The 24,777-nt window shown below is 41.0% G+C and overlaps 1 protein-coding gene across 1 annotated transcript in view; it reads right to left on the bottom strand.

The window, feature by feature from the left end:
- Nucleotides 1–24,777, bottom strand: part of Col4a6 (collagen type IV alpha 6 chain) — a 304,646-nt gene that overhangs the window by 48,354 nt on the left and 231,515 nt on the right. The window contains exons 4-13 of the mRNA XM_006970301.4: nucleotides 19,068–19,202; nucleotides 17,524–17,568; nucleotides 11,671–11,787; nucleotides 9,372–9,440; nucleotides 7,720–7,755; nucleotides 4,375–4,437; nucleotides 3,040–3,075; nucleotides 2,821–2,862; nucleotides 1,660–1,752; nucleotides 98–151 (exon numbers count right to left, since the gene is read on the bottom strand). Of these exons, the coding sequence (XP_006970363.1) occupies nucleotides 98–151; nucleotides 1,660–1,752; nucleotides 2,821–2,862; nucleotides 3,040–3,075; nucleotides 4,375–4,437; nucleotides 7,720–7,755; nucleotides 9,372–9,440; nucleotides 11,671–11,787; nucleotides 17,524–17,568; nucleotides 19,068–19,202 (690 nt within the window). The remainder of the gene's footprint in view (nucleotides 1–97; nucleotides 152–1,659; nucleotides 1,753–2,820; nucleotides 2,863–3,039; nucleotides 3,076–4,374; nucleotides 4,438–7,719; nucleotides 7,756–9,371; nucleotides 9,441–11,670; nucleotides 11,788–17,523; nucleotides 17,569–19,067; nucleotides 19,203–24,777) is intronic.

Genomic DNA, 24,777 nt, shown 5'->3' with positions numbered 1-24,777 from the left:
CAGAAATAACCATGGGTGGAGGTCTTCCTGTCAGCCATATGGTGCTTTTTATACAGCAAGACCCCAGAATACATGTTTACCAAGTGTGAAGACTTACCGGGAAACCTGGAGGGCCACTCATGCCTGGGAGACCTGGAGGCCCTGGTTCACCCTGGAAAGTTAATCAAAGGCTAATGAGTAGCAGCAAGAAGGAATGAACATGAATGATAGAGGCCCCTTCAAAGTACTTGGGCCACTAAGTAATGAACCAATAATTCTGAGTATCACAGCATGGGACAGTGGTATAGATCCATATGCTTGCCAGGTTGTCTTAGTTTAGGGAGCCCCTAGGCCTATGGTAGGTCAATGAATAATACACATTCTCAGTTGAATTGAGACAGAAGAATGGTTAGTTGTTTCATTTCTTGTGGAAGAAGCTGCTTCAAAAATACAGGCTACAAAGAAAAGAATGACCTCAAGCCAAGGCTAAGAATCAAAATTTGGAAAGAGACATATAACATTCTAATATCTCTCTTCCTGAAGTGCTAATTTATCTTACATGAACTGTGGAAAAGCTCCCTATGGTTTAGGACAGATTGGAGGAGCAAATAATCTCCTACATACTCTTAGATTGGTCCCAAATCAAGAATTTCTCCAATATAAAGCTAGAACAGTTGTTCTCAACCTGTGGGTCATGACTCCCTTGGGGGGGCTCAAACAACCCTTTCACAGGGGTTGTATATCAGATATTTACATTATGACTCACAAAAAGTAGCAAATTACAGTTATGCAGTAGAAATGAAATAATTCTATGGTTGGGGGTCACCACAACATGAGGAACTGTATTAAAAAGTCACAGCATTAGGAAGGCTGAGAACCAGTGAGCTAGAGGAAATGGAGTTGACCACAAAGACAACATTAAAGAAATGAGACTCTGTATGTTTCCACCTGGGTGCCTTCATCATGGAAATGGAATCACAAAATTCAAAGGAACCCCAAGAAGGAAGGAGATGCAGGCTCCTGAAAGATATCAGGTCACTTTAACAGAATAGAACTGTTGAAACACAATCATGAACACAGTTTATCCTAACAGAAATGGGCAGATTATGAAATATAACCTCCAGCCTTGGTGGTTCAGGTAAGCCAAATTATATCATCCACTGCCACTTGTTAACAATATTCCCTATATTTAAGGTCAACTATTTCTTTCCCCCAGTGCTGCGAAAGGACCCAGGGCCTTGCACAAGCTCTCTACCACTGAATAAAGCTTAGAGGGCAAATAATGTCTTCAAAATGATAACTCAAAAGGAAACATTTCTATTCAATGCATTTGGTGGACAACTTAAATACTGAGAGGTTTGGAGTTCAGAGGAAAAATATCCAAGCATGCTATGCTTGTTTTAATTTATTTGGCATATTAAAATTGAATGTCCACGCCTGAGATAAAAAATGTTTACATGAATAGTCAGATACAGGTATACTCACATCTACATACCAGAAAACAACTCAGGATGTTCAGAATTCTTTCCATCAAGAACAAAACAAAGAAGGCTTTGCCTTCCCTTCCAAAACCCATTACTCCCACTTTGGAATTGGCTCAGGTTAGTCTGATTACTAGACTTGAATTCTAGTATTAACAGGAAAGGGTCAGTTAATTTTCCTATAATAAATGTTTGCTACCTTGGAGCCTTTTTTCCCTTTGGGGAATCCCATGAATTCTAGTTCCCCAGTAGATGGAGGTGGTCCTGCAGGGCCAGGGAGGCCAACATCCCCCTGTAAAATCAAAGAGAGCATTGAACAAAGGATAGTTATGCAGCCCAGCAAAAGGTAAGCTTGTCTTCTGGTTGTGATCCACAAATAAATTGCCCATTATTTTGGTCTTTTTACTACATTGTGCCAAGGAGAAAAACCAGTTTCGTTGATAAGGGATAAGAAGAATTGTAAGCTTGAGAGTGAGTTTTGTATTATCACCGCAGAGGGATAAAGCAAATGGATGAGAGAAAAACAGATTCACAGTTGCATGCTCATATACAAAAGGGTAGTGAGAGAGCCACATAGGATTTGGGCAAGGGGAATGGCTACCTCTTGCCAACAGTGGTCAGACTCTATTGGGTTTGTGTAGCCTGTAGTCCATAGGCTGCTTATGGCCACACGCAATCAAAGGTAGCTATAGATGTGTCCCAACACAAAATTGTAAACTCTTAAAAAACATTATGAGATTTTTTTTCTGTGATTTTCTTTTAGTAAAACTGTGGCACAATGTCAAAAGGTTGTACATGTCTGATTGGTCCATAGGTGGGAAGGAAGGGAAGAGAAGAGGATAGTAAAAGAGACATTAAGAGAGACAGAAGAGTGAGAAAATACGTGTATGAGTGTTTGTGTGCGTGCGTGCGTGCGTGCGTGCGTGCGTGCGTGTGTGTGTGTGTGTGTGTGTGTGTGTGTGTGTGTAGGAGGGTAAGGGGGAAAAGATAAAGAAGATTAGAGAGAAACAGGAAGCAAAGGAAAGGAAAAAGCAGGCAATAGAATAAGCAAAACACAGATAAATACCTAGGTGGAAGAAAAGGAAATAATACATTTTAAGAGAATATATTTGTAGGCAATATAGGCTTATACATAGGAAGCAGAGCAAAAATTTTTGAAAGGAAAGACTCCAAAAGCCCATGTGTGTGGCATGTGGCTATGTAGCTCTCAATGGCTCCCACAGGGGAACTATGTGAAGTGGGAAATGGCCATTTTCTAAGACAGAAAAGAAACCTGTTTATTCAAGCATGCATATATGTGTATCTAGAGACATTTCTTGGAGTATGTGAGATGCAGATTGTATTTTCAAAATCTGTTTACCTTGACTCCTTTTTCTCCTTGGAAACCTAACCCCATATTTCCCTGGGGCACACGGGTACAGGGAGGAAAAAAAATCAATTACTAATAATCTCTGGCAACTTAAATTGGAATGTGTTATTTTTATTTTTTTAACTAGGAAATAGATTTCAACCAGTATCTTTGTGGGAAAAAATGAGAGAACTTGGTGGCAGGACGTAAATACTACCAAAGCATACTTACATCAGGACCAGGAGGTCCAGGTGGGCCTGGGGGACCCTGGATTAACAAGTAAGAAAAGAGTGAGTATTTCTTCATTACAGACAAAAACAAAACAAAACAAAACAAAACAAAACAAAACAAAACAAAACAAAACAAAACAAAAAACGTGGCCACATTGGGCAATAGTATGAATATGCTGGCTCCCTGCTTAATGCAAACCAGCTCTGGAATAGTGGATTTTTAGCTCCATCCTTCATGATTTCTTTTGAAAAGATTTTTATTTTTAATTATGTATACATGTGTGTGCCTGAGTGTGGGGTTGTGTACACAAGTGCAGTGACTGCCCACCAAGGCTAGAAGATGGTGATTGGATCCCATGGAGCTCCTGGAGTTTACAGACAGTTGTTGGTTATTGTGAGTTACCTAGTGTTGGTGCTAGGAACCAAACTTGGATCCTCCCCAAGAGTGGCATGTGCTCTTAACCCTTGATCTATCTCTCCATTCCCTCTCTTTATTTATTTCTTTTATGCTCTTTTGAAATCTCCCAAATTGGCCTGGTAGTCACATTTATGTGAAGGCAGTAAAAATAGCATGTGTTATTCCTTATAACATGCTAGGAATGTTTCAATGTGACTTCATAGTAGTAAGTAGCAGGATTTAGGCATTCGTGAGCCTGACCTGGGGACCAGGCCTTCCCAGAAGCAGAGTTGACTAGCTATATTCTTCCTTTACCCGTGATACATAGTTTCAGTGTCAGAAAAAAAAATAGGTAGGTACAGCTGTTAAAGATACAAGGCTGAGAAGATTTAGAAGTAGCCTTAGAAGGGTAATGGTAATGGTTGGAATGATTAATTAGCAATGCAGGGCATAATTAGGGAGCAGACGGCATCAATAGATGTGTCAAGTATCTGTTTTCTCTTGGTTACACCTCAGGTTGAGCTATACTAGCAAGCTTTAGGGGCACAGAATGGATGGTTAGGGAAAAACCCCAAAACCCTATCAACAAGGACAACAAATATCTCTGAGCAAGAGCAAGTTTCAAGCCTGGAGTGCTGATATGCCTTTAATCCCAGCACTCAGGAGGTGGAAGCAGGTGGACACTGTGATGTCAAAGCTAACCTGGTCTACAGAGTGAGTTCCAGGATAGCCAGGGCTACATAGTGAGAGCCTGTGTCTAAAAGAAAGACAAGGGAGGGAGAGAAGGATAAAGAGAATGAACATGTTCTGGTATAATCTTCCAGCAATGGCTTTTGCCCTTCTGTGAGAGAGCCTGAATTACATAGGCCTGTGTTTGATCCCTGGCCCTGTGAAGAGCGTGAGTACCGCAAACACACACTAGTCTTAAGGTGGCCTTACTTGTAAGCCTGGTGGTCCTATGGGTCCTGATTCTCCAGGAGATCCAGGGGATCCTGATGGACCCTGGAGACACAAGAAATTTTTAACAAGATCAAAAGGCAAGATAGCTTTTCAAAAAACAAAAACAAAACAAAAAAATACGTCCACAAGAATTGTATGAGAGTTATTACAGCATTTTTATTCATAATAGAAAATGTTGGAACTGTTCCAAGAAGTCACTGGTACAGGGATTGATAAATGAACTGTGACATACAACAGTGAAAAGCAGCAAATTTACTTATATATGGAACAATATGGATGAATCTCAAAAGCACTGTGGTGAGAGAAGCTAGACCCAAAAGCCTATATATTATATTATTCCCTATATATGAGTCTCTAGGTTAATTGAAAACTGATCTGCACTGAAGAATAATCACAAGAGTGTTTGCCTTTAGGGTGGGGTAGGGACAGGGATTGACTGTGAAGAGGCAAGAGGGAATTTTCTGGGGTGATGCTATGTTCTGTGGCTTAATAGAATTTTGGGTTACCTAGGAGTATGCATCTGTCAAACTTCAGCAAACACACATTTAACTTTTGTGGTTGTCTTTGCATATACACATATACATTATAAACCAAAAGGAAACAAAAGCAAACATTGAAGTTTAACTGATACTAGGCATACTATTGTATTTAGGAGTAATTCAGTGACATGCTTTGAAATGCATCAAAACAGGATGAACTGATGGATAGACAGTGATAGATAGATGAACAGGAGAGTAATAAAGAGATTCTAGCAAAATATTAAAGTTATGAATGATTATTTTAAAATTTATTATACTTGGCTCTGTATTTGAATTTTTACTATTAAAGTTTTTTTTAAAAGAAAAAAATCAAGTTATTTAGTATCAGATAAAACATACTTCAAGATTAAGGATATTAACCAGATATAAAAAGGGGGCATTTTATAATGATAAATGGGTCAATTCCAGAAGATATCATAGTAATACATATATCTATACATAACAAAAAAGTTTCAACACACACAAAGCAAAAACTGATAGAACTGCAGGCAAGCTAGATAAAACATGTTATCATTAAAAGTTTCAATATATTTCCCTCAGTAACTTGTAGAACTTAAAAAAAAAGTCAGGTTACTGACTATCACAATACCATCATCTATCTTGACAGAATAAATATTACTTAAATCATTATAGTCACCACCTGCTGGATATGTGTTTTCGCAAGTTTTGATCATAAACCCAACTCCAGCAAATTTAATAGGATTAAACACCAGAGTGTGTCCTCTTAATTTTGCTAAAATCAAACTAGAAATTGATAATAGAAAGGTAGCTAGAAAGTAGCCAAATACTTGGTAATAAGAAAATATACTCTAAATATTCCACAGGTCAAGGAGAAAGTAAAAAATCACATGGAAATTTAGAAAATGTATAGAATTGAGTATCAATACTTAAAGCAAGATTGAAATTAGGAGAAAGCTGGTCTGGGGACATGTCAGGCTCCATGTCAGTGGGGTAGCAGGATGCAGGTGGTATGTGCCCAAGAAAGGGATGGAAAGCCTAAGAGAGGTCAAAGTTTAGACAATAGGAAGAGAAAAAAGAATTAGAGGATTCTCTAGAAATGAAGATGCTATGATCTACTCATCTGCATAGAAGAATAATCACAATGGTGTTCACCTTTAGGGCAGTATTGGGACAGGGATTGACTGTGAAGAGGTAGGAGGGAATTTTCTGGGGTGATGCTAATGTTCTGTGACTTAATAAAATTTTAGATTGACAACCAGTAACAATCCATGGTCTCCTTATTGATAACAAACCTTGTCCTCAAAGCTAAGTCCTTTTTGCATCGTGTCTGTATTGACAGGTAAACACTACGTCTGTGAGCAGGGGACTGAATCCTTAAGAGAAATTGTGAAGCAAACAGAGTAGTTAGTATTATATGAATTTAATGAACACACTTTTAAAGCCAATTTTTTTTTAGCTCTGGAGACCCTCTATACCTTGATCCTTAGTTGTGTTTGTCTTTTTGTGTGGGCTTACATACTTCATATTTTTGTATAAACAACCATCCACTGCTAGCAAGTCTAAACTTTATCCATACTTCTTAGAAGCTACATTCTCTTTCATAGATACATATCTCCTACTAGAATTTTAGATACATAGTTCTTCCCTAAGGGCTTCTGGAATTTTTCTGACACATTCCTACCCTTACATTTTTCCTTCCTTTGTGGGAGGGACAATGTCTATATTGCCTGTGGGATCACTCCTAGCACTTTGCTCATAGTGGGTACTCCATATGTACTGAGAACTAACAAGACAGAAGAAAATAAGGAAGAGCAAATACAAGAAATAGGGGACAGTTCTTAAGCTTTTTCAAAAGTAAGCAGTGGCAACATGGAATCTCAAGGAAAAAGAAATTTCTTAGGAGTACAACTTGTGGACTTTCACGTACTCTCATCAATGCCCAAAAATAAATTGCTGTGTGTGATACCTTTAAAAGGAGTGTGTACATAACACTGGACACACAGAAAAACATTTCTATGATTGCTGAATGAAAGGCATGGTACCTTCCTAATACACACAAGAGAATAGAGTGGACTTCCTTATCCATTGTTTTCCTTTCCATGTTTTAGTCACTCCATCAACCACAGTGAACAGGAAAAGTATGAAAATGCTTATGTTCAAGGACCTGTTAGGGGTCCCAATGCTATGTCTCATAGCCTACATTATTCACCTCACTTCATCACATCACAGAGGCTTTGTGTTGTGTCACATCTTCACAGGAAGAGGAATGCTGAGTACAGGACACTAACTTACTTTGAGAAGGGATTCAGGTTGTTGTTGTTGGGAGGGATCACACTAACATTAGTTTTATTACTTATCTTATTATATAGTATGTTATAGTTTATTAGCAACTGTTGCTAATATCTTACTATGCTTAGCTTATAATTTAACTCTATCATACATAGACTTAAGTACATAATACTAAGTCCTATATAGACCATGCTCTTCCTCTGTATCATCTATATACAGAGGAAGAGCATGGTCTATATAGGACTTAGTATTATCTTCGGTTTCAGGCACCCACTGGGGGCTTTGGGAAATATCTCCTGCCAATAAGGGGTGCATCAGATCCCTGATTTAAGTCTGAAGACTGCCTGTCTTAAAACTTGAGGTGAGCAGTTCATCATCTGGAAAATGCAGATAGTGTGACTTGTTCTAGCTCAACACTCTGGATTTTCCATGATGAAGTCTATGAGGCCTATTGAATTCCACCAAGAAGAGGAAAAAGATAACCATTTGTGAGTTGACAAAACACAGAGAGGTCAACACAAGAAGCATGACTTACGGTGATTCCATCCAGTCCAGGCAGCCCAGGATCCCCCTGAGAAACAGACAAAGCACACAGAAGAGATTAATAAATCAAGCCTGCAAGGTTTCAGACAACCAACCTAAGATTCATGGGGATAGAAACAGATTGCTGCAACTTAGGCCCCTGTCAAGGTCTTGTGTTTTAAAATGCATGAATCGCCTGTATCTAACCATTTACTTTTTCCCTGTGAACACTCTGGACTCTAGAAAATACATATTATAGCCTTGGCTGAACAAGATTTCCTATTTTACCTAGATTAATTAATTTTCACATTTGCTAGGAACTTATCAATTAGAAATGGCTTCTGCAGGCTGGTGATTTTCTGCTCTTTTTGGAGGAAAGCAAAGCTACCTTCCCATGTGCCTTCATCCCCAGAGAATCTGTGCCTATATGTATACAATGCAAATCAGACATTTCAAGGGAAAATCAACAGAGCATACAGACTCTGATTACGTTTTAATTACTTTGCAGCATCTTAAGCCACTGTATGAATCTGTAATATAACCATCTTGTGGAAATTGCTGTGTTCCATTGGATCCAAGGTTTCTTTGATTTCTGGCAAAACCATTTAATCAATGTTTGCTAAGACAATGGCTGCATTTTGACACCTGCTAGTCTTGCCCCACTTGGCTTCCAGTAAAAAATCTCTAAGCTCCCTGTAGCATGGAAAGAACACTGCCTGAAGTTTAGTTCTTCAGAGAACTGGCCATCTGGCTCTGAGTAAGTCACATAGCCTTAGGTTTTTCAATCAGTAAAATGAGTGACATGACTCCAAAAAACATGAGGCCCTTGTCAGATTTAATGTTCTATCTTCTGCTATGGCACCCACAGTCAAGAACCCAAATCTCCCTGCTTCTTCTCTAGTTATCCAGCTGTTCCACCCCCATCTTTGCTTTTACAGCCAGTTTCCAAGGATCTTTCTTGGCCCTGTACCCAAATGGAAGACAGAATAGTGGTGTCAATTTTCACAGTAAGCATGGTGTATTCTCCCCTCTGGTTGTGGGCACATAAATTCCCATTTGCTACCAGGGCAGTGGAGGGTTCTTTTCCTAGTCTGGGGAGGAATCATTTGAAACCAGAGTTTATTGAGGCTCCACAAAGTCACCAGCTAGCACATAGAGAGAGTAAGCCTCAATAAAGGAAGATTCCTGACAAGAGATTAGATTCCAGTCAGTTGCAATGAGGACTGGCAAATTTTTCTAGGCATTCGGGAATCTAGAGAAGAAGTGGGCAAGGATGCTGGGGTGATAGCCATTCTAAACTGTGTAATGATATGGATCCAAACCAAGGTACAGAGACACTAAGGGCTTCAGAGGAAACGAAAACGTGTCTGCCTCTAGAAAATGTTTTGGACTGTCAAAGAAAATAATAACCATGCAAAACTGTTTGCCAATTTGTCTCTTATTTTTGGTGCAGATTCTGGAAAGCAAATCTCTTGATAGCACAGTTGCAAACATTTCTGCTAATGTTTCCACCACAAGAAAGCTTGGGGTCCTTCTTAAAGCAGCTGGGATTGCCCCTTAAGCAGGGATACAGCTAGTTCTGGAAGTAATTCAGTCTGAGGTGGGGCCCAGCCCTGGGGAACCTCATATCCCACCCATTCAGCCGCCTGCTGTAGGAGCTTTTACCTTCATTCCTGTGATGCTGCCTTGAAAAGGAGCAGAGTCTCCTTTTGAACCTTTGTGACCAGGCAGACCCTGGGTAAAATATGAGAAACTGGTGAGAAATGCATGTTCACACTGTGCATGCGCGTGTGTGCTCACCCCCCGCCCCCGCCCCCGCCTCCACACACACACAGACAGAGTTTTGCTAGCAATATGACCTGATTAGACAGAGGATCAGGCAATGAGAACTTGAAATTATGTGTCTTAGTCTGTGAAAAAATTGGCTCTGTTAAGGGGCAAAGCCCAACCTCTGAAGAGCTCATCTCAAGGCTGGCTGCCTTTCTTCTGTCTCTACGTCTGGGGCCTGAGAAGGGATGAGGGCTACAAAGCAGCAGACTATATCTATTCAGAGCACTGCTTTAAGTAAAGCTCTACCCCTTTTAGTTATGCATTACTAACAGGGTCTTGGTCTAGGTCAAAAGTCAACAAAAGTTGTAATGGATCAAGATAGTAATTTAAGTTTTGTGAGTCAAATCTGGGATCTGTAACACATTTTTTAAAATGTTAAAAACAGGCTAGAGACTAGGTGCTTTTGTGTGCCAATATGTAGGCTATGGGTCTAAAAGATAACTATGAAACCAACTTCATCCTGTATTTCTGCCACAGAAACTCAGCTTTGAACCTTTGGAGAGGCTAGTGTGTCTCATTATTATCATGGAAAACAGTTCAGTGTACCCGATTCCAGTCTTTCAACCAGATTTTTTCTGTTGTCTTAGTAGTAAGTGCTGACTCATATCTGCTACCATTATGGCCCCCTTGGGGAAATAAATTAATGATTTTACATCTAAGGGGGAGTCCAGATTAGTATTGGGGATACACTTAGGGGATTGACGATGAATTCCTAAAGTTCAGGGACTACTGGTATATTAAAACAAGGGCCTAGAAATACAAATTAGTTTCTTAACATTGTCTCCTTCCCCTTATTTTTGTGGTCCCTATTCTTTTCCAAGAAGCTTCAAAGACACTTAGTTAAAGGATATTCATCAGGAGGTAAGTTCAGCTTAATAAACACATACTCAGGTTTCTATTTAAGCCTAAGGTGATATTTTAGGCATGGAATCGATTTCTACTCTGGGGTTCTGTCATTCAGAGGATGTCTGTTACCTCAGACATTTATTTCATTTCTTGGGGGTGGAACTCCAGCTTTGCTAGACTTCCATTATCTATTCTACCCCCCCCCCCTTCTATTGCCACGACAGTATTCAGGAGCTGTCATGACTCATACAGATTATCCCGTATTAACCACAGCTTTCCATGTTATCCCACTGGCGTATAATGGTTTGGTGTCAGGGTCTTTTATGCCAGTTTGGGGCTTGTACTTTGCCTGTCTTCTTTGTCACGTTTTCACAAGTATTCTCATATGCCACAACTTGGTTATTGAAAGCAACTCATATACATAGGAGATCTGTCTAATTGGTGGCATGATTTCTAGTTTCATAAAAGTCTCACCACAATTCTTATAGATTTAGGTTTTTCCAATTTAGGTTAATATTGAGCTTGAAATGTGTTGCTTTTCTCTTTCCAACCACTCATAAATTACTTCTACTGTTTACATGACATATGTAAATGGCATGATATCTGAATATTGGACCTCGGTCTGAATGAATGAAATTAAACAAAAGTGGAGACATGAGACCAAAAAAAAAAATAGAATATTAGCCTTATAATCTAGGGTAATGATGTGGGGTGGGAAACAAACAGCGTTTCTGTACTTCAGTATCACTGATACTGGACAAATTGGTTTGTTGATGTTCTAGAGTGTGTGCTATCCTGTGTCCCTAGTTGTGACATCTAAAGTTATCAATACTAATTCAAATACCCCCAAGGAGCAAAATTAACCCTGGTTAAGAATAACTAGTATAAACCAAGCTTGCCACACCTCTAGCTTCTTGTTAATATGCTCATGATCACATGAAGGTCTTCCAAGCACATCCCAATGTTACCCAATATGGGAACATGCCAAATGGCCCAAGTGCATGTTTTACTCTGAAATGTACTATAGCTATTATTTGTTTGCTTGTTTTAAGAATCTTGACGATTCCAAAAGTAGCATTAAAAAGTAACGTAAAGTCATGTAGAGTGCGCATCCCACAAGTGGCATCTATGAAGAGTTTTGCTGTTGTGGTGCTGTCAGTGTAAACTCTTGCATTGGACAAGGTAGTACAGTGACTCTCTGTAGAGACTTAATGAAGTTCCCAAAGAAACAAAAAGGAAGACTTTTGGAGGTGCATTTGCAGTAAGATACAAAGATCCAGTAACATACAGGTGGTCCTAAAATCCCAGGATAGCCATCAGGGCCTGGAAATCCAACAGCTCCTTGAGTTCCATTACAGCCATCTAGGCCAGGTGGACCTCTGGGTCCTGGTTGTCCAGGGTGTCCCTGTTCAAAGAGAAAAGAAGGGATCAAATCAGGTACAGGACTGTCAGCGAATTCAAAAGGCTCCACAATGAGAATAGCCAAGTGCACCACTAAATTCTGGTTTGTTACTCCCTTAGCTTCATCATGTATGTTCTCAAATTTTTCCTTTGTACCTAGATATATGTTGCCAATCACAGCTTAAGTTATCCCCCACAAAAAGACATCTGGTGCTTTAATAAGATTCAAGCTGAAACTAAAGGGCTCAAACATGGATAGATACGATAGTTAAGGTATTAAACTTCACCTTCATTGAGAATAGAGATATACCAAAATGGGATTTAGCTATCTGGCAGCTGATCTGCTATCAACAGAGAACTATGCCAAAGTTTGAGATTCCTCAGACCAGATTCTGGAATAACTTTCTGGGGATGGAGAACAGGAGAATTAAGACACCTGTGTTTTTTCTTTGCCTGGCTCCTCCTCCAACCCAAGTCTACAGAAGTCTACATACAACTAGAAGATAAAGGGAAAGGGAACCTGCTTGGTATATACTATTTTCTCCTACCAACACAAGTACAGTTCCCAGTAGTTGCCTGAAAACCTAGATAGCAGCAAACTTTATAACCCCATGCCTTTCCTTATGTTTTCAGGCAACTATTGGGCATCTTAGACTACATCCCAAATAAATAAGGGGGGACTATTGTATCAGAGGAAAGACTCATTTACCATACTCTTGTAGAGAAAATGTGCCACAGAATTCCATCTCATTTTTTTTATTGGTACTAGAGTTGTAGAGGGTAAACAGACCATTAATACCAATGTGTGAGTTCAGACTACTAAAATGGTGGTTTCAGCTTTGCAGGGGAAACATTCTGCATGCTTGAGTCCTCAACTCTTAATTGCCAACTGGGATGAGCCCCAGATCTGTTCTTTTGTTGGCATAGCTTTTGCAGGTTGATGGTAAACCTCAAAACTAGCACAAATGTCCTTTTCCTGCTTCACAATTTGATGGGTAGATTTTGTCTTAGGTTAGATTGTAGTAATCTCAGCACATGAATCTTTTTCTTTGCTCTTTAAGCTAACTTTCACTTCTTTAAGGGAAGTGTTTTACTTCTGTTTGTCACATCTGAATTGCCAGCATCACTAATCTTCTGCTTTAGGACCATTATTAAGTAAAATATAGATTATATGAGCACAAGTAGTGTGATACTGCTGTGAAAATTGATCTGCTAAAGATAGCTACTTAGTGACTAATAGGCTGTTAGAGAATATAGCATAAATATTCATAGATATGCTGGAAAAGGGGATGATTCACATCACAGGTAGGATGGAGTGGGTTGGCATTAGAGTTCATTATACCACTCAGAACAATGTGCAATTTAGAATTCATGAGTTATTTCCATGGATAAGGAGGGACTACTGGTAATTTGAAAGGCCTATTTTGAATGTTTCCCTCAAATCATTAAATACACATTTCTCCATTGAAAGTATGTTTAAGAGAAGGTGGAAGTCTACCTTTCATTAACCTATCCAATAATCTATTAAGCTCATCTGTTTGCACCATGCCCCAATACAATTGGCTTTTATTAGACTAAAACATTATGTTCTTCAAATCTGAAACTTATTGAATTCATATGAGCTATTAAAAAAATGCTTACTAACTCCCCAGCTAACCAATTGCCCTCCCTGGTAGTGCATTTGGAGAAGAGAAGAGATGGATCCTTAACTGAAACAATTACCTGACATGTGATTGTGACAAACTGGGAGTGTAGGTGAGATTTTAATGAGACTTGATAATTTGTGGCCAATCAGTTTTCTGTAGAGGAGATGCCATGTGAACATATTCCGTTCTGTTAACCAAGATCCAGCATCAGTTCCCATGTAGAGCTTTCATATAGAAAGTTGTTTTTTTTTTTTTTTGAAATAGCCAGATTTCCCTACAGTATCTGTTGGACAACAGCTCTATAATAGCTCTGTAATGTTCCAGTATTAATGGTTTGTAGTCAGTTGTTTCATCATCCATTGGTGTTTCCCTGTAATCCTGCCACATCCTCTAAATCTATTTTACCCACCTCTATTTAGTCAAGCTCTATGTGTGGGGTTCCCAATTTCATAAGGGTTATCTTTCAGCCATGTTGTAGGAATAAGTTAAAGCAATAGTCTATCTCAGTACTAAAGACCTTCCTTACTCTTGGGCCATCAAAACTTTTATCTAGACTCTTAGCTTTTGGTATCCTCATGGAATGGTTCTCTGGTTTTCTCATCTAAACTCCTAATACCTCTCACTGGTAGGGAAACCTGTTTACCCCTTCTCTACCTTAGTGAAATTCTCTGGAATTAACCTCTGACCACCAACTCAGACTTACCGCTTCTTTTTCATTCTACTGATACAATGGGCAGTGAAGGTTTTGAGCCAGTCAGACTTATGTTCTAATCCAGCTTTACTATTTTCTAGCTGGAGCACTCAATTCCTCCTTTGGTAAATTGGTGATGAATAATACATAACTTATAGAGGGGTTGTCAACATTAGAAACAACATTGTGCTACGCTTAACTTCAAGTGTTGTTAAGTAGCAAATGAGTAAATGGTTAAGTCTTGATCTAGGAAAGTCAGCAAGGATAAGGTATAGGGTGGAGTTCTACCTCCTTTTAATGATCAGGACCACGGAATTTCTGGCACTTTGCCCTCCTTGGCTATAGCTAATGATTTTACTGGAGCGTGCCAGATTCCAAGGGCCTCTTTGAGTGGATCTCATGGCTCTATATATCTATAAGGGAATGGATCTGCTGTGTTCCAGAAAAGTTGTGTTCCTAAGACTCAAGTCCCAAGGGCGAAGTTCCCACGATGAGTACTATGTGATCACTTTCAGGATATAAATCTAGTGTGCTTATTTAAAAACCTCTAAACTAGGGGAAAAGTTTGCTGCTGACACCCTGGGAAAAGCTAAATCTCATGTCAAAGGACATCTTGCAATCTTCTGCTCTCAACTCATTTTAAATGAAAGTATTTTAGAAATGCGCATCTGTGACAGGTGCCAACAGTGCGAACTCACAACTGGGATATCTTAAAGTCCTGAGTTGTACCATCCCCAGTGCCTTTTGAGCTGATGTTGAATATCCTAGTCGTAGGCAAGCTCTGTTTGCCCTCTTCACTGGCTCGTGTGCCATTTCATGCAATGAATTGGTTTATCATGAAACTGACTCTATGTTGAAGTTGTCTACATAATAGTAAAAAATGGAATTTGGAGACCCAAACCAGTGGCACATGTTAATGATCAGCCATTGTTAGGAGGGGAACTAGATCTGCATAGTGAGAGGTGTCAGAGAAGCTGTTGGCTTTAGTCGAATGGTTTAATATGTGTTGCTAAAAGTTGAACAGATTAGTTGGACAAAGCCTGAGGGGTCTGTGTTTTTCTGTCTGAGGTAGCTCCATCAATCTGGGAACTCTGGCTTTTACAGACACTAGAAGTAGGTGTCAATTCTTCAAAATGTTTTAAGCTCACTGGGACTCTTGGGACTCAGGGGGAACAGAAGATGTTATCTGTACTTTAAAGGAGCTAGAGAAAATCATCAACACCAGGGAACTGTATGCGTCAAGGAACTAGAGTAGCGAATCGCATGCCAAGGACTCCTGAGATCTTCAAGAAGGAAGGAAGGAAGGAAGGAAGGAAGGAAGGAAGGAAGGAAGGAAGGAAGGAAGGAAGGAAGAGGTAAGTACTGCACAGAAGATACTCAACAGGTATGTCTTAGATAGTTGGGAGAGGCAAAGTCAGAAACTAGAGAAATCAAAAGTCTAAAGGAAACACAGACAATCTTTGGTCAAGGAAAAGGCAAGAAAGTTGGTGTGTCTTTTGGGAGCAGCCAGCTCATTTAGAGGATTCTGGAGAGCTGCAACTCATTCTCCTAAACAATGAAACCACAAAGAGAAGTGATCAATGCCTGAATTTGCCATAAGGTGGAGGTGTCCATGGCCAGCTGGACTTGGGGACCACTTCCATGTTAGATTTAGAAATAGCCTAGGCAGTACAAGATTCACTTCTTCTCTGTTCCAGCTCAAAAGAGAGAATGGGTGTGGGGAGGATAGTGACATCAAAAGTTCCATTCATCTGTGCATCTCTGGCCCAGCCAAGTCTGTGGGATGATTGGGCAAGGCTGCCCTCCAGTTTGGCAGTTACACTTATCTCATGAGCCTGGAAGACACACTCTGGGCAGGGATTCTGCCCTGTGCAGCCATAGGTACACAGCCATAAAAAAATGTAGGTGGATGTCAAAAAAGGGTGGTTATACCTTCCACTTAATTTTTCAATTGGCCTGTTTCTGGTCATTTTCTAGACACTGTAGTTGAATAAAATTCAGATATCTGATGGGTGATGTGATTTAAGTAAGAAATACAAAGAAACTGAGTCTTGTATTCTTAGATCTACAAATGTCTACTAGATTTGAGAGAAAAATAGATCAGATGATGATATTTATGAAGGGAAAACCATATTCTTCCTGTCCTTAGAGTAGAGTAGAGCACATAGCAGCTCAAGACATTGTTGCCTAGAGATTGGAACAAAGAGAACTGAATTATCTCTGGTGATACCAGAAGGTTGTATAGCATAACATAAGACAATGGGTAGTCTAGAGTTTCCCCAGTAGTGTTTTGATAAGGTTCAAAGAACTTTTCAGGGCTTGTTAGAAGGATAAGGGCAAGCTTAAGTCTCAGGTGGAGGAACTTTCCTTTTTTCTACTGAATAGTCCAAGTCTCTTTAACAAGACTGAAAAGCCTTGTAGACAAACATGGCCAAGGTTATGTATTAAATATAGAAAGAAGGTGGTAGGGAAAAAAGTAGAAAGTGATAGCCAGTAGGTGCCAAGTATTATACAAGACCCTAGCCACATAACCTTTGACCTACAGTCTGTCCTGCCTATGGGATGTTCTGTGGTAAGGGTGGCCTAGAGATTGAGGGAGTGACCAAGCAATGACCAGTCTAGCCTAAAACACATGCAAGGAGAGTAAGCCCATGCCTGACACTGACTGGAGCATCAGGACACACAGGCTGGGTGACCCAGAGACATAGGATAGAACCAAACATGACTGGGGGGAAAACATGTCAATTTGATGATGCCTAACACAATTCTACTATACACATAGATTGGTGCCTAGTCCAATTGTCATCAGAGAGACTCCATCCAACAACTGATGGAAACAGATGCAGGAACCATAGCCAAACATTAGGCTGAGCTCAGGGGATCCTGCTGAAGAGAAGGAGAAAGGATTGTAGCAGCCAGAGGGGTCAAGAATAACACAAGAAAATGCACAGAATAAACTAACCTGGGCTCACAGGGGCTCAAAGAGACTGAACCGACAACCAGGGAGCCTTCATGAGACTGACCTAGGCACTCTGAATATATGTTAACAGTTGCAAAGCTTGGTCCTTTTGTGGGAATCCTAACAGTGGGAACAGGGGCTGTCTCTGACTCTTTTGCTAGTTTTTGGGACCCTACTCCTCATATTAGGTTGCCTTGCCCAGTCTTAATACATGGGGAGGTGCTTAGCCTTACTGCAACTTGATATGCCATATTTTTTGATACTCATGGGAGACCTGCCCTTTCCTAAACAGAAATGGAGGGGGAGTGGATTGGGAGCATGGGAACAGAGGGGGATATGGGAAGGGGCTGGGAGGAGAGGAGGAAGGGAAAACTATGACTGGGATGTAAAATAAACAAATAATTTTTTAAAAAATAAAAAAGTTGCTTCAGTGTACACACTCACCGGAATCCCATTGATGCCAACAAATCCAGGAACTCCCATGGGACCCTAAAGAAAGGAGAAGGAAGAGAAATGTGTGAGACAATCTAACGGATGCCTGTTAGGTTCAATATGTTTGCTGATGGGATTTGAGGACTTAAGTTATTGGTGTTTTATATCTCCTTCCTCATGCTGTGTTGCCCCAAGTCTAAGGGATTGATCTAAGGTCTTGAGCATGCTTATGTTCTTGTGTTAAGCAGTATAGTGGAAGACCTAAAAATTAATGCTCCATATTACAGGGAACCTTTACATCTTTGATAAAAACAGAAGAGCTTTGACTAATCTAACAAATTTTTTCTTTCCATTTTTTTTCCTTCAGATAAGGGTCCCAAGCTAGACAACCCTTTTTATCAGAGGACATGTGCAATTCTTGCTTATCCATAAATGACAGTTCCAGTGCAGGCTAAGCCACAGACTTATTCAAACAAGTCAAATCACACCCCCTTTCAGGCACCACAACCTCTTGATGGTAAAACCTGTCAACTGCAGCCTCTTGGTTCATTCTGTTCCTACGTACAACTCTGGGTGGCCTTACATGCTGTGCAATGTATTCCTTTCTTCAGATGTGGAATATATGTGACTCATGAGTTGCCATCCACATTATTCATGCATCTAGATAAGTGTTAAAACTTCAGCTACCCTTATAGTTACTATGGCAATCCCTTCTCCACAATACGAGATTAACAGGAGGTGATGATAATACAGAGGGTCAAAATTAAGTTGTTAAGATTCAGTAGACCAGTCACCATGTTATTACCATTCATTTAGTGCATTCCCTTCTATTTGTGGCCCAGAATGCTTCTAAGTCTGAGTTCTTGCTTGCTTGTCTTATCTGTTGTATGTTTGATATCTACTGATCAGCTGATCAGATTCTCTACCTAAGCACAGCTCAAACCCACATGACTTCACACGAGTGTGATAACTTGTGGTTCAAGTAACCAATATATTCACTTGATTGTCTGCTATGAGAGTCTCCAGAAATGGTTTCCTCCACCACCAGCCCATCATTTACTCCATTTATTTCTTTTTCTTTGAGATGGGTGTTTCTATGTAGCTTGGCTGCCCTTGAACTTGTGGCAATCCTCCTGCTTCTGACTCTTGAGTGCTGTGATTACAGATGTCCATCACTATGCCCAGATCACTCATTCACTCATTCACTCATTTTCTTTCTTTTTCCTTCCTTCCTTCCTTCCTTCCTTCCTTCCTTCCTTCCTTCCTTCCTTCCTTCCTTCCTTCCTTCCTTCCTTCCTTTTTCTCTTTGTTTCTTTCTCTCCCTCCCTAACTTCCTTCCTTTCTTTTCTTCTAGTTTTATTTTATTGCAGTATAGTCATTGTGCATGTTTCACAAAGACATTTTCACACAAGTACATATACTGTACTTTGGCTCAGCTCTTCTTAAAGTATTTGCCCTGGCACCAAAATATTTAAGGACAACAGTATTCCCCTGTGAATTGAGGCTGAACATTTGACTTTTGTACTTATAACCCTTGCATCAAAGGTGCATCTTACCTTATCTCCTTTTGATCCATATGGTCCCAGAGGGCCTGGGGAGCCTCTTTCTCCTTTCAACCCCGATAAACCAATAGGACCAGCAAATCCTTCTGGACCTGCTGGACCTTGAGTTCCAATTGGTCCAGGGCGCCCCTAAAGATGGACAGAATGACTGAAAATTGGTCAACAGAAGATTTAACATCAACATTTCCAATTTTCTCATGCACAGAGTCCAGGCACCATTTCACTAAATAATTTTGGCTTAAAGATCTGTGAGGCATGCCAGCGTTCCAGACATGGATCAGAAAAGGCTATTTTAGGGGCTACTAAGCTTATTTGGATAGAACACATTTTATAAGCACATTTAATAAGATTCATGTGCACCAAGATCCTTCAACTTTGTACTTCTTAGGGGATTAGTTATTCAGGCTGGATAATATTGTACTCTTCCTAGTTAATGCCAGGCCATCCATCAGAATGTCAAAATAGTGAAAGAACAGAACACTGGAGAGCACCATGGCATTTTATAAGTTACATCCAAATGGCCAACCACATGCTTGCAGTGAAGTTTAGAAATGGCCATGTCTAAAGAATGCTGCCCTAGGGGGCCAAACAAGGGTGACTCCAGAAACGGCCAGCTCTTCAAAAATTCATCTTTGTCAGCTGATCCCAGGATCCCATCATTGTACCCTGGCAACAGATACTCACAGGGAAAACACACACACACACACACACACACACACACACACACACACACTCATTCTTTCTTCCTACCCCCTTTCAGTCCCTCCCCCTATTTGCACAGCACCCAATGTGTAAAGCACAAGGAGCCTGAGCATATCTATTAAGTATCAATTATGGTAGCAGGAGTGAGCAGCCTGAAGATTTTGAATGCCTTGGTTATAAAATGTCTGTAACAATTAAGTCTGAGAGTTCAGGCTGACATTTTAAAGCAGACTGAGACTGAGAATTAACCCCAGTGGGTGCAAAACAGACAGCCTGGACTATCATTTAGAACAAATCCCAGTAGGGACTTATTTTATTTTGGCTGAAAAGTGAAAACCATTAGCAATGCGCATTACCTAGCTGAGAACTTTGTATCTGGTAGAAAGCCCATTTCCATAAATGCTTCCAGTCCCACCACCCCACCCCTTTAGTGACTGTCTGCAATTTTCTAAAAATCTGTGAAAACTCTGAAAAAGCCCATTATATATGCCCTTTCCCATCACCTTCAAGCTTTACATTTTAAAAGGCTGAAAACAGAACAGATGCCTTAAACACCGTGTCTAGAGTTATGTCCTGGTAATGCAAGTGCCCACCAGCTGTGCTGGTCCTCTGGGGTATAATTTGCAGTGTCAATCAGGCCTATGAAGACCTAGAACTCTCGAAAAGAAGTGAAAGATGTTCTACCTGATGAGATGCAAATCTCTGGAACACTATCTACCACTCAAACTTTCCCATGCTCATGGTGCAGGCCATGAACTGTCTGTCAGACTTCTAAGAGCGCTGGGGTAGATATTGAGAATTCACTTTTTAAGCTGTCATGTGCCATTGGTGGAATTTTGTTTAGAATCATTCTCGTGTTTGTCATTGAAATTGACTCATGTGCGCGCGTGCGCACACACGCATGAGTACTACTAAAGAAAAAAAAAACCCGCAGTACTTTAAAGACCATTATGCTAGCATTCGTTAAGGGTGAGTGAAGGAGTGGGAAACTGGACCTAGGTTTCACGATGAACATACACGCTACCCTGATAGTACCAGTGTGGAACAGGGAGTAAGAGCTCTAAGTACATGGTGGAAAGGCTGCCTGGGAAGTCTGTGGAGCACAACACCTGGCCCATGACTGGGGGAGTCATGGCTACTTGGGAAGGCCGAGCAAACTCCAGCTGGAATGGGTCTGGAAAGTTAGGCAGGAAAGGTGAAGGCCTGGTGTGGTCAGATCCAGAGAAGCAGCTGTGCGGAAAGCAGTGCTCAGTCTTGTAACTCATCAAGAAGCATCATGAGCATCACCAGGAGACCGAGGCAGCCTGCCTGATGCTGGAACAAGGGAGGCAGATCAAAAGCAGCTGCTGAAGGAGAGGACTCCTCAGTGGGAGGACAGGGACAGGGCGGGCTGTATTATTACTACCAGAGAAGATCCAGCCAGACCACAGAATGTTTGGCCCAAATCTCAGCCCTCCCAAAGAGGTTCTTCCATCAAGGGTAGGGGACACGGTCAGTCATTGGACGGCTACTAAGAGAGCGGGTTGTCTTTTGGCTCAGTTCCTACCCTGCTTGTATTGCTGTGAGAGCTCAAGCAGTGCTCAGTGTGAGCACATGGACTGACACTATCCACCCCTGCTCTCTTGTGCTTCTGAACGCATGCTCATCAGCATAGGCAAACTAGAAAACCTAGGCTTGAGAAATGCTGAGGGACCTAATAGGATTCTGAGTTGGTCTAGCAGAGGCTGGTTTGGAAGGCTGCTTCGTTGAACGAGCATGCTAAATTAGCCAGGATGTTGCAGATAAGTCCCCTAAAGAACTCATGAGACTAAAAACAAACAAGCAAATTCCAAAGGGGTTTTTGGAGAGGCACCTCTTGGAGAGACAAAGATTCTGGGGCTGCTCTCAGGTTGTTTTTGGTGGCTTGGCTGTGCCAGCAGCTGGCAGGAAACCTCCCAGGCTGACTTCACCACAGGATCCTGCCAGGTAGATGTCTGGAAGCTTCTGAAGAACTCCTTGAATTGCCTCTCCAGCATGGTGCCAAGGCCTTGTGGTGCACTGAGACAAGATTTGAGACCAGGAATCTTCCCACCCACCCACTGAAATCCCTCACACAGTGGCACAGAGCACCGTGGACAGTTGAGGGCAGCCACGAGAAAAGGAGAGAGACACTTTTTTTGGGGGGGGGGTTTCTTGATCTGTGTTTAGCATTGCTTGGGTTTCTCCCACCCTCATCTCCAATGCGTAGAATTTCAGTGTGCTGCTCAAGCTTCATACTGAATCACTGATAGACTGCAGCATGGTTGTTTTTGTTTTTGGTTTTTTCCCTGCAGACACTTATCTACAACACTTTTTCTAATGACCAGCAGAGGTCAGTGTGAGAACATAGAGACTGAAGATAAACAGGTGGGTGGGTGGGCCTTTCTCACACAGAGAAAAGAGAAATCAAACCAGTGTCAGGGAAGTCACAGAATGTTCAAGCAGGAACGGCCCTTGGAGACCATTTAGCCCAAGGTTTATTTTATATGGGGTGGAGTAGGCTGAGAGAAGAAAGATTTTGGTTTTTTTTTAGGTCACATAGCTGGTAGGAACGGCATGAGACTTAAACCAGGCTATCTATCTTCTTTCAGTGCTAGGCTCATTGCCTGTTTGTTGGCTGCAGATTTCCTAGGGGGTCCTCGAGGGAGGCTGTCTCTCCCTCACCCTAGATCCTCCTCTGGGACTGTTCCCATCAGTAGGCTGCAGCAGCCAGATGCTCACTCATCATTTCTCTCTTCCTAACCCTGATCACAGACCCAATCTGCAGCACCATCACTGTTTGGATGGCTAGCAGAATTTCAATGGGCTTGGACTAATGCCATGCCCTGATACATGTCATTTATTTTGGCAGATGGACCAATCCAGGGCAGAAGGGACTCCTCCACGTTGTTCCAACAAGCTCTCCTGCTTCCATCTGCTCAATATTTTTAATGTGCCCAGCAGGACCTAATTCTCAAGGGTTGGGAATTGTGCCTGAGGCCAGGGACTATAGGTCTGCAGCTCAAGCTGGCTGTCTCCTCCTGATTATGGTGATTTGGAGTCAGTACACAGTTTAAGGTTACCTTTGATTAGAACCAGACAACGAGAGTAATAAACCCATTAATGGAGTAGTAGAAATATGCATGAATAGCATCTAAGAATCTTAGAAGCACATACCTGAAACCAGGTGGGATGGCAAAACTGATGGAAGAATCTGACTGCATGATTTGGTGTACTTCTGCTTTTTTATCTCCCCCGCACCCCGCCAAGATTCCGGTGGTCTTCCCTCATAAAATTAAAATTTGGTCCTAAGAATCTGAAACCCATTGCCACTGATGCATGAATGATTGACAACTTTGAGGGTTACTTTTCCCAAGGGGAGGCTTGTCCTTTACTGGAGAGCAAAACATTAGGCCAGGGATGCAAGTGATATTTACAAAGCAAAGAGGGTGGCCTTCCTGAGGATCCAGCTGTATTCTAGGAGGTGGTGGGTGGGGCAGCACTGTTACATGGCCCTGGAATCAAAGCTCCTCAGAGCCATTTTAGTTATACTCGTAGGCAAGCTACTTAGCTATTCTGAGTGTCAAGGGTTTGAGTACTATACACTGTTGTATAGGGTTATTGTTTAACATTTCAGTGGGTCAATGATTGCAAAACACACCTGGTACCTACAACAAAAATATCAATTCCCCCTTCTTTTTAGGTATCGTTCATGATAGAATGGAGACGTTAAGATTGAGTAATTCACACTCTTTGCCTGAAGCTTAAGATATGCACGGATGTTATTGAGAAGCCTTTTTTTTGGAGGGGGAGGGGTGGGGTGTCAGGGAATGATGGAGCATGTATACTGACAGCCAACATCTGTGAGACCAATTCTCCATTCCTTATAGATTGTGTCCTAGTTCTCCCAGACACTGGGGTCCTCAGTGTCTGCTCATATTTTATCCTAAAGCAACACAAGCTACATTTTAATACTACTTCCTCCACCTCAAGTGTGAACCTCTAGCTGAATTTCACCTCTGAATATGTCATAAGCCTATAGCCAGTGTTTTAGTTGGTCTCTGCACTGTGAGGCTTCAATTCAACCTCGACAAGAGCTTATTGGCTTATTGTTTTCTCTGCAATCCCATTCCCTAAACAAGTGCTCATCTCAGTACTTGGCAATAAATATTTGCTGAATGGATGGAGAAAGGAATGAATGAATATACATACTGAGAAGCCAGTAGCTCAGAAAGGAAAGTATCTTCTTGGGAAGTCTAGACAGTTCCAAGAGAGTGCAACCAAGACATGACTTCTCATAAGAGCACAGAAAGGAGAGCTGCATAAGACTTGGGAATTACCCAGTTCAGTACTGAGAAAAAGAGAATTACCCAAGTTCATGCAATATCAACTCTAGACTTTTGGAAACCCAGTATAATTATACCTTTTAGAGCTGTTAAAGGCTGATTTCATCTATATGTGCTATAATTCCTAAGCACTTTCTGTGTTCTGAGCTCTGAGAAGAATGGTTTTGTTTCCTATACTGAATGGTAGCTGTCTATACAACAGTGAATTTATTCAGCACCTGCCCTATACCAGGCACTCAGGTGAAGATGGTGGGTAAGGATCAGTTTTTGCATTTGTGATGCTTATAGTTTTGTTACTTGAAAACAACTGTGCATGGCTCATCAGCAAGCTAATTCAACAGTTTTCATCTCTGGCAGAGTTCTGAACTAGACATGTATGTAGCTATGTGTGGTTAATGAAATGGTGATATACAGGAAAACACACCACATGGCCCACCCTGCTTCTTGGGAATGAGAAGGCTCATCCTAAGAAGTGGTTGTGAATAAAGTTGTAGGCAATACATTTTAAAAAGTGTACTGCATGAGTGCCAGAGGAATTCAGAGATGTGTGATCCAGCAAGAGGCTAGAGACATAAGGAAAGGTTTAATAATATGGTAGGGAATGCATTCCAAATATAGAGAATGACATGCTTGTGGAAATTAGGAAATCAACTTTTGTG

The sequence above is a fragment of the Peromyscus maniculatus genome, chromosome X (genome assembly GCF_049852395.1).
Source record: "Peromyscus maniculatus bairdii isolate BWxNUB_F1_BW_parent chromosome X, HU_Pman_BW_mat_3.1, whole genome shotgun sequence".
Classification (NCBI taxonomy): domain Eukaryota; kingdom Metazoa; phylum Chordata; class Mammalia; order Rodentia; family Cricetidae; genus Peromyscus; species Peromyscus maniculatus.
Note: the sequence above shows the minus strand (reverse complement) of the source record. Positions and strands in the feature narration are given on the sequence as shown.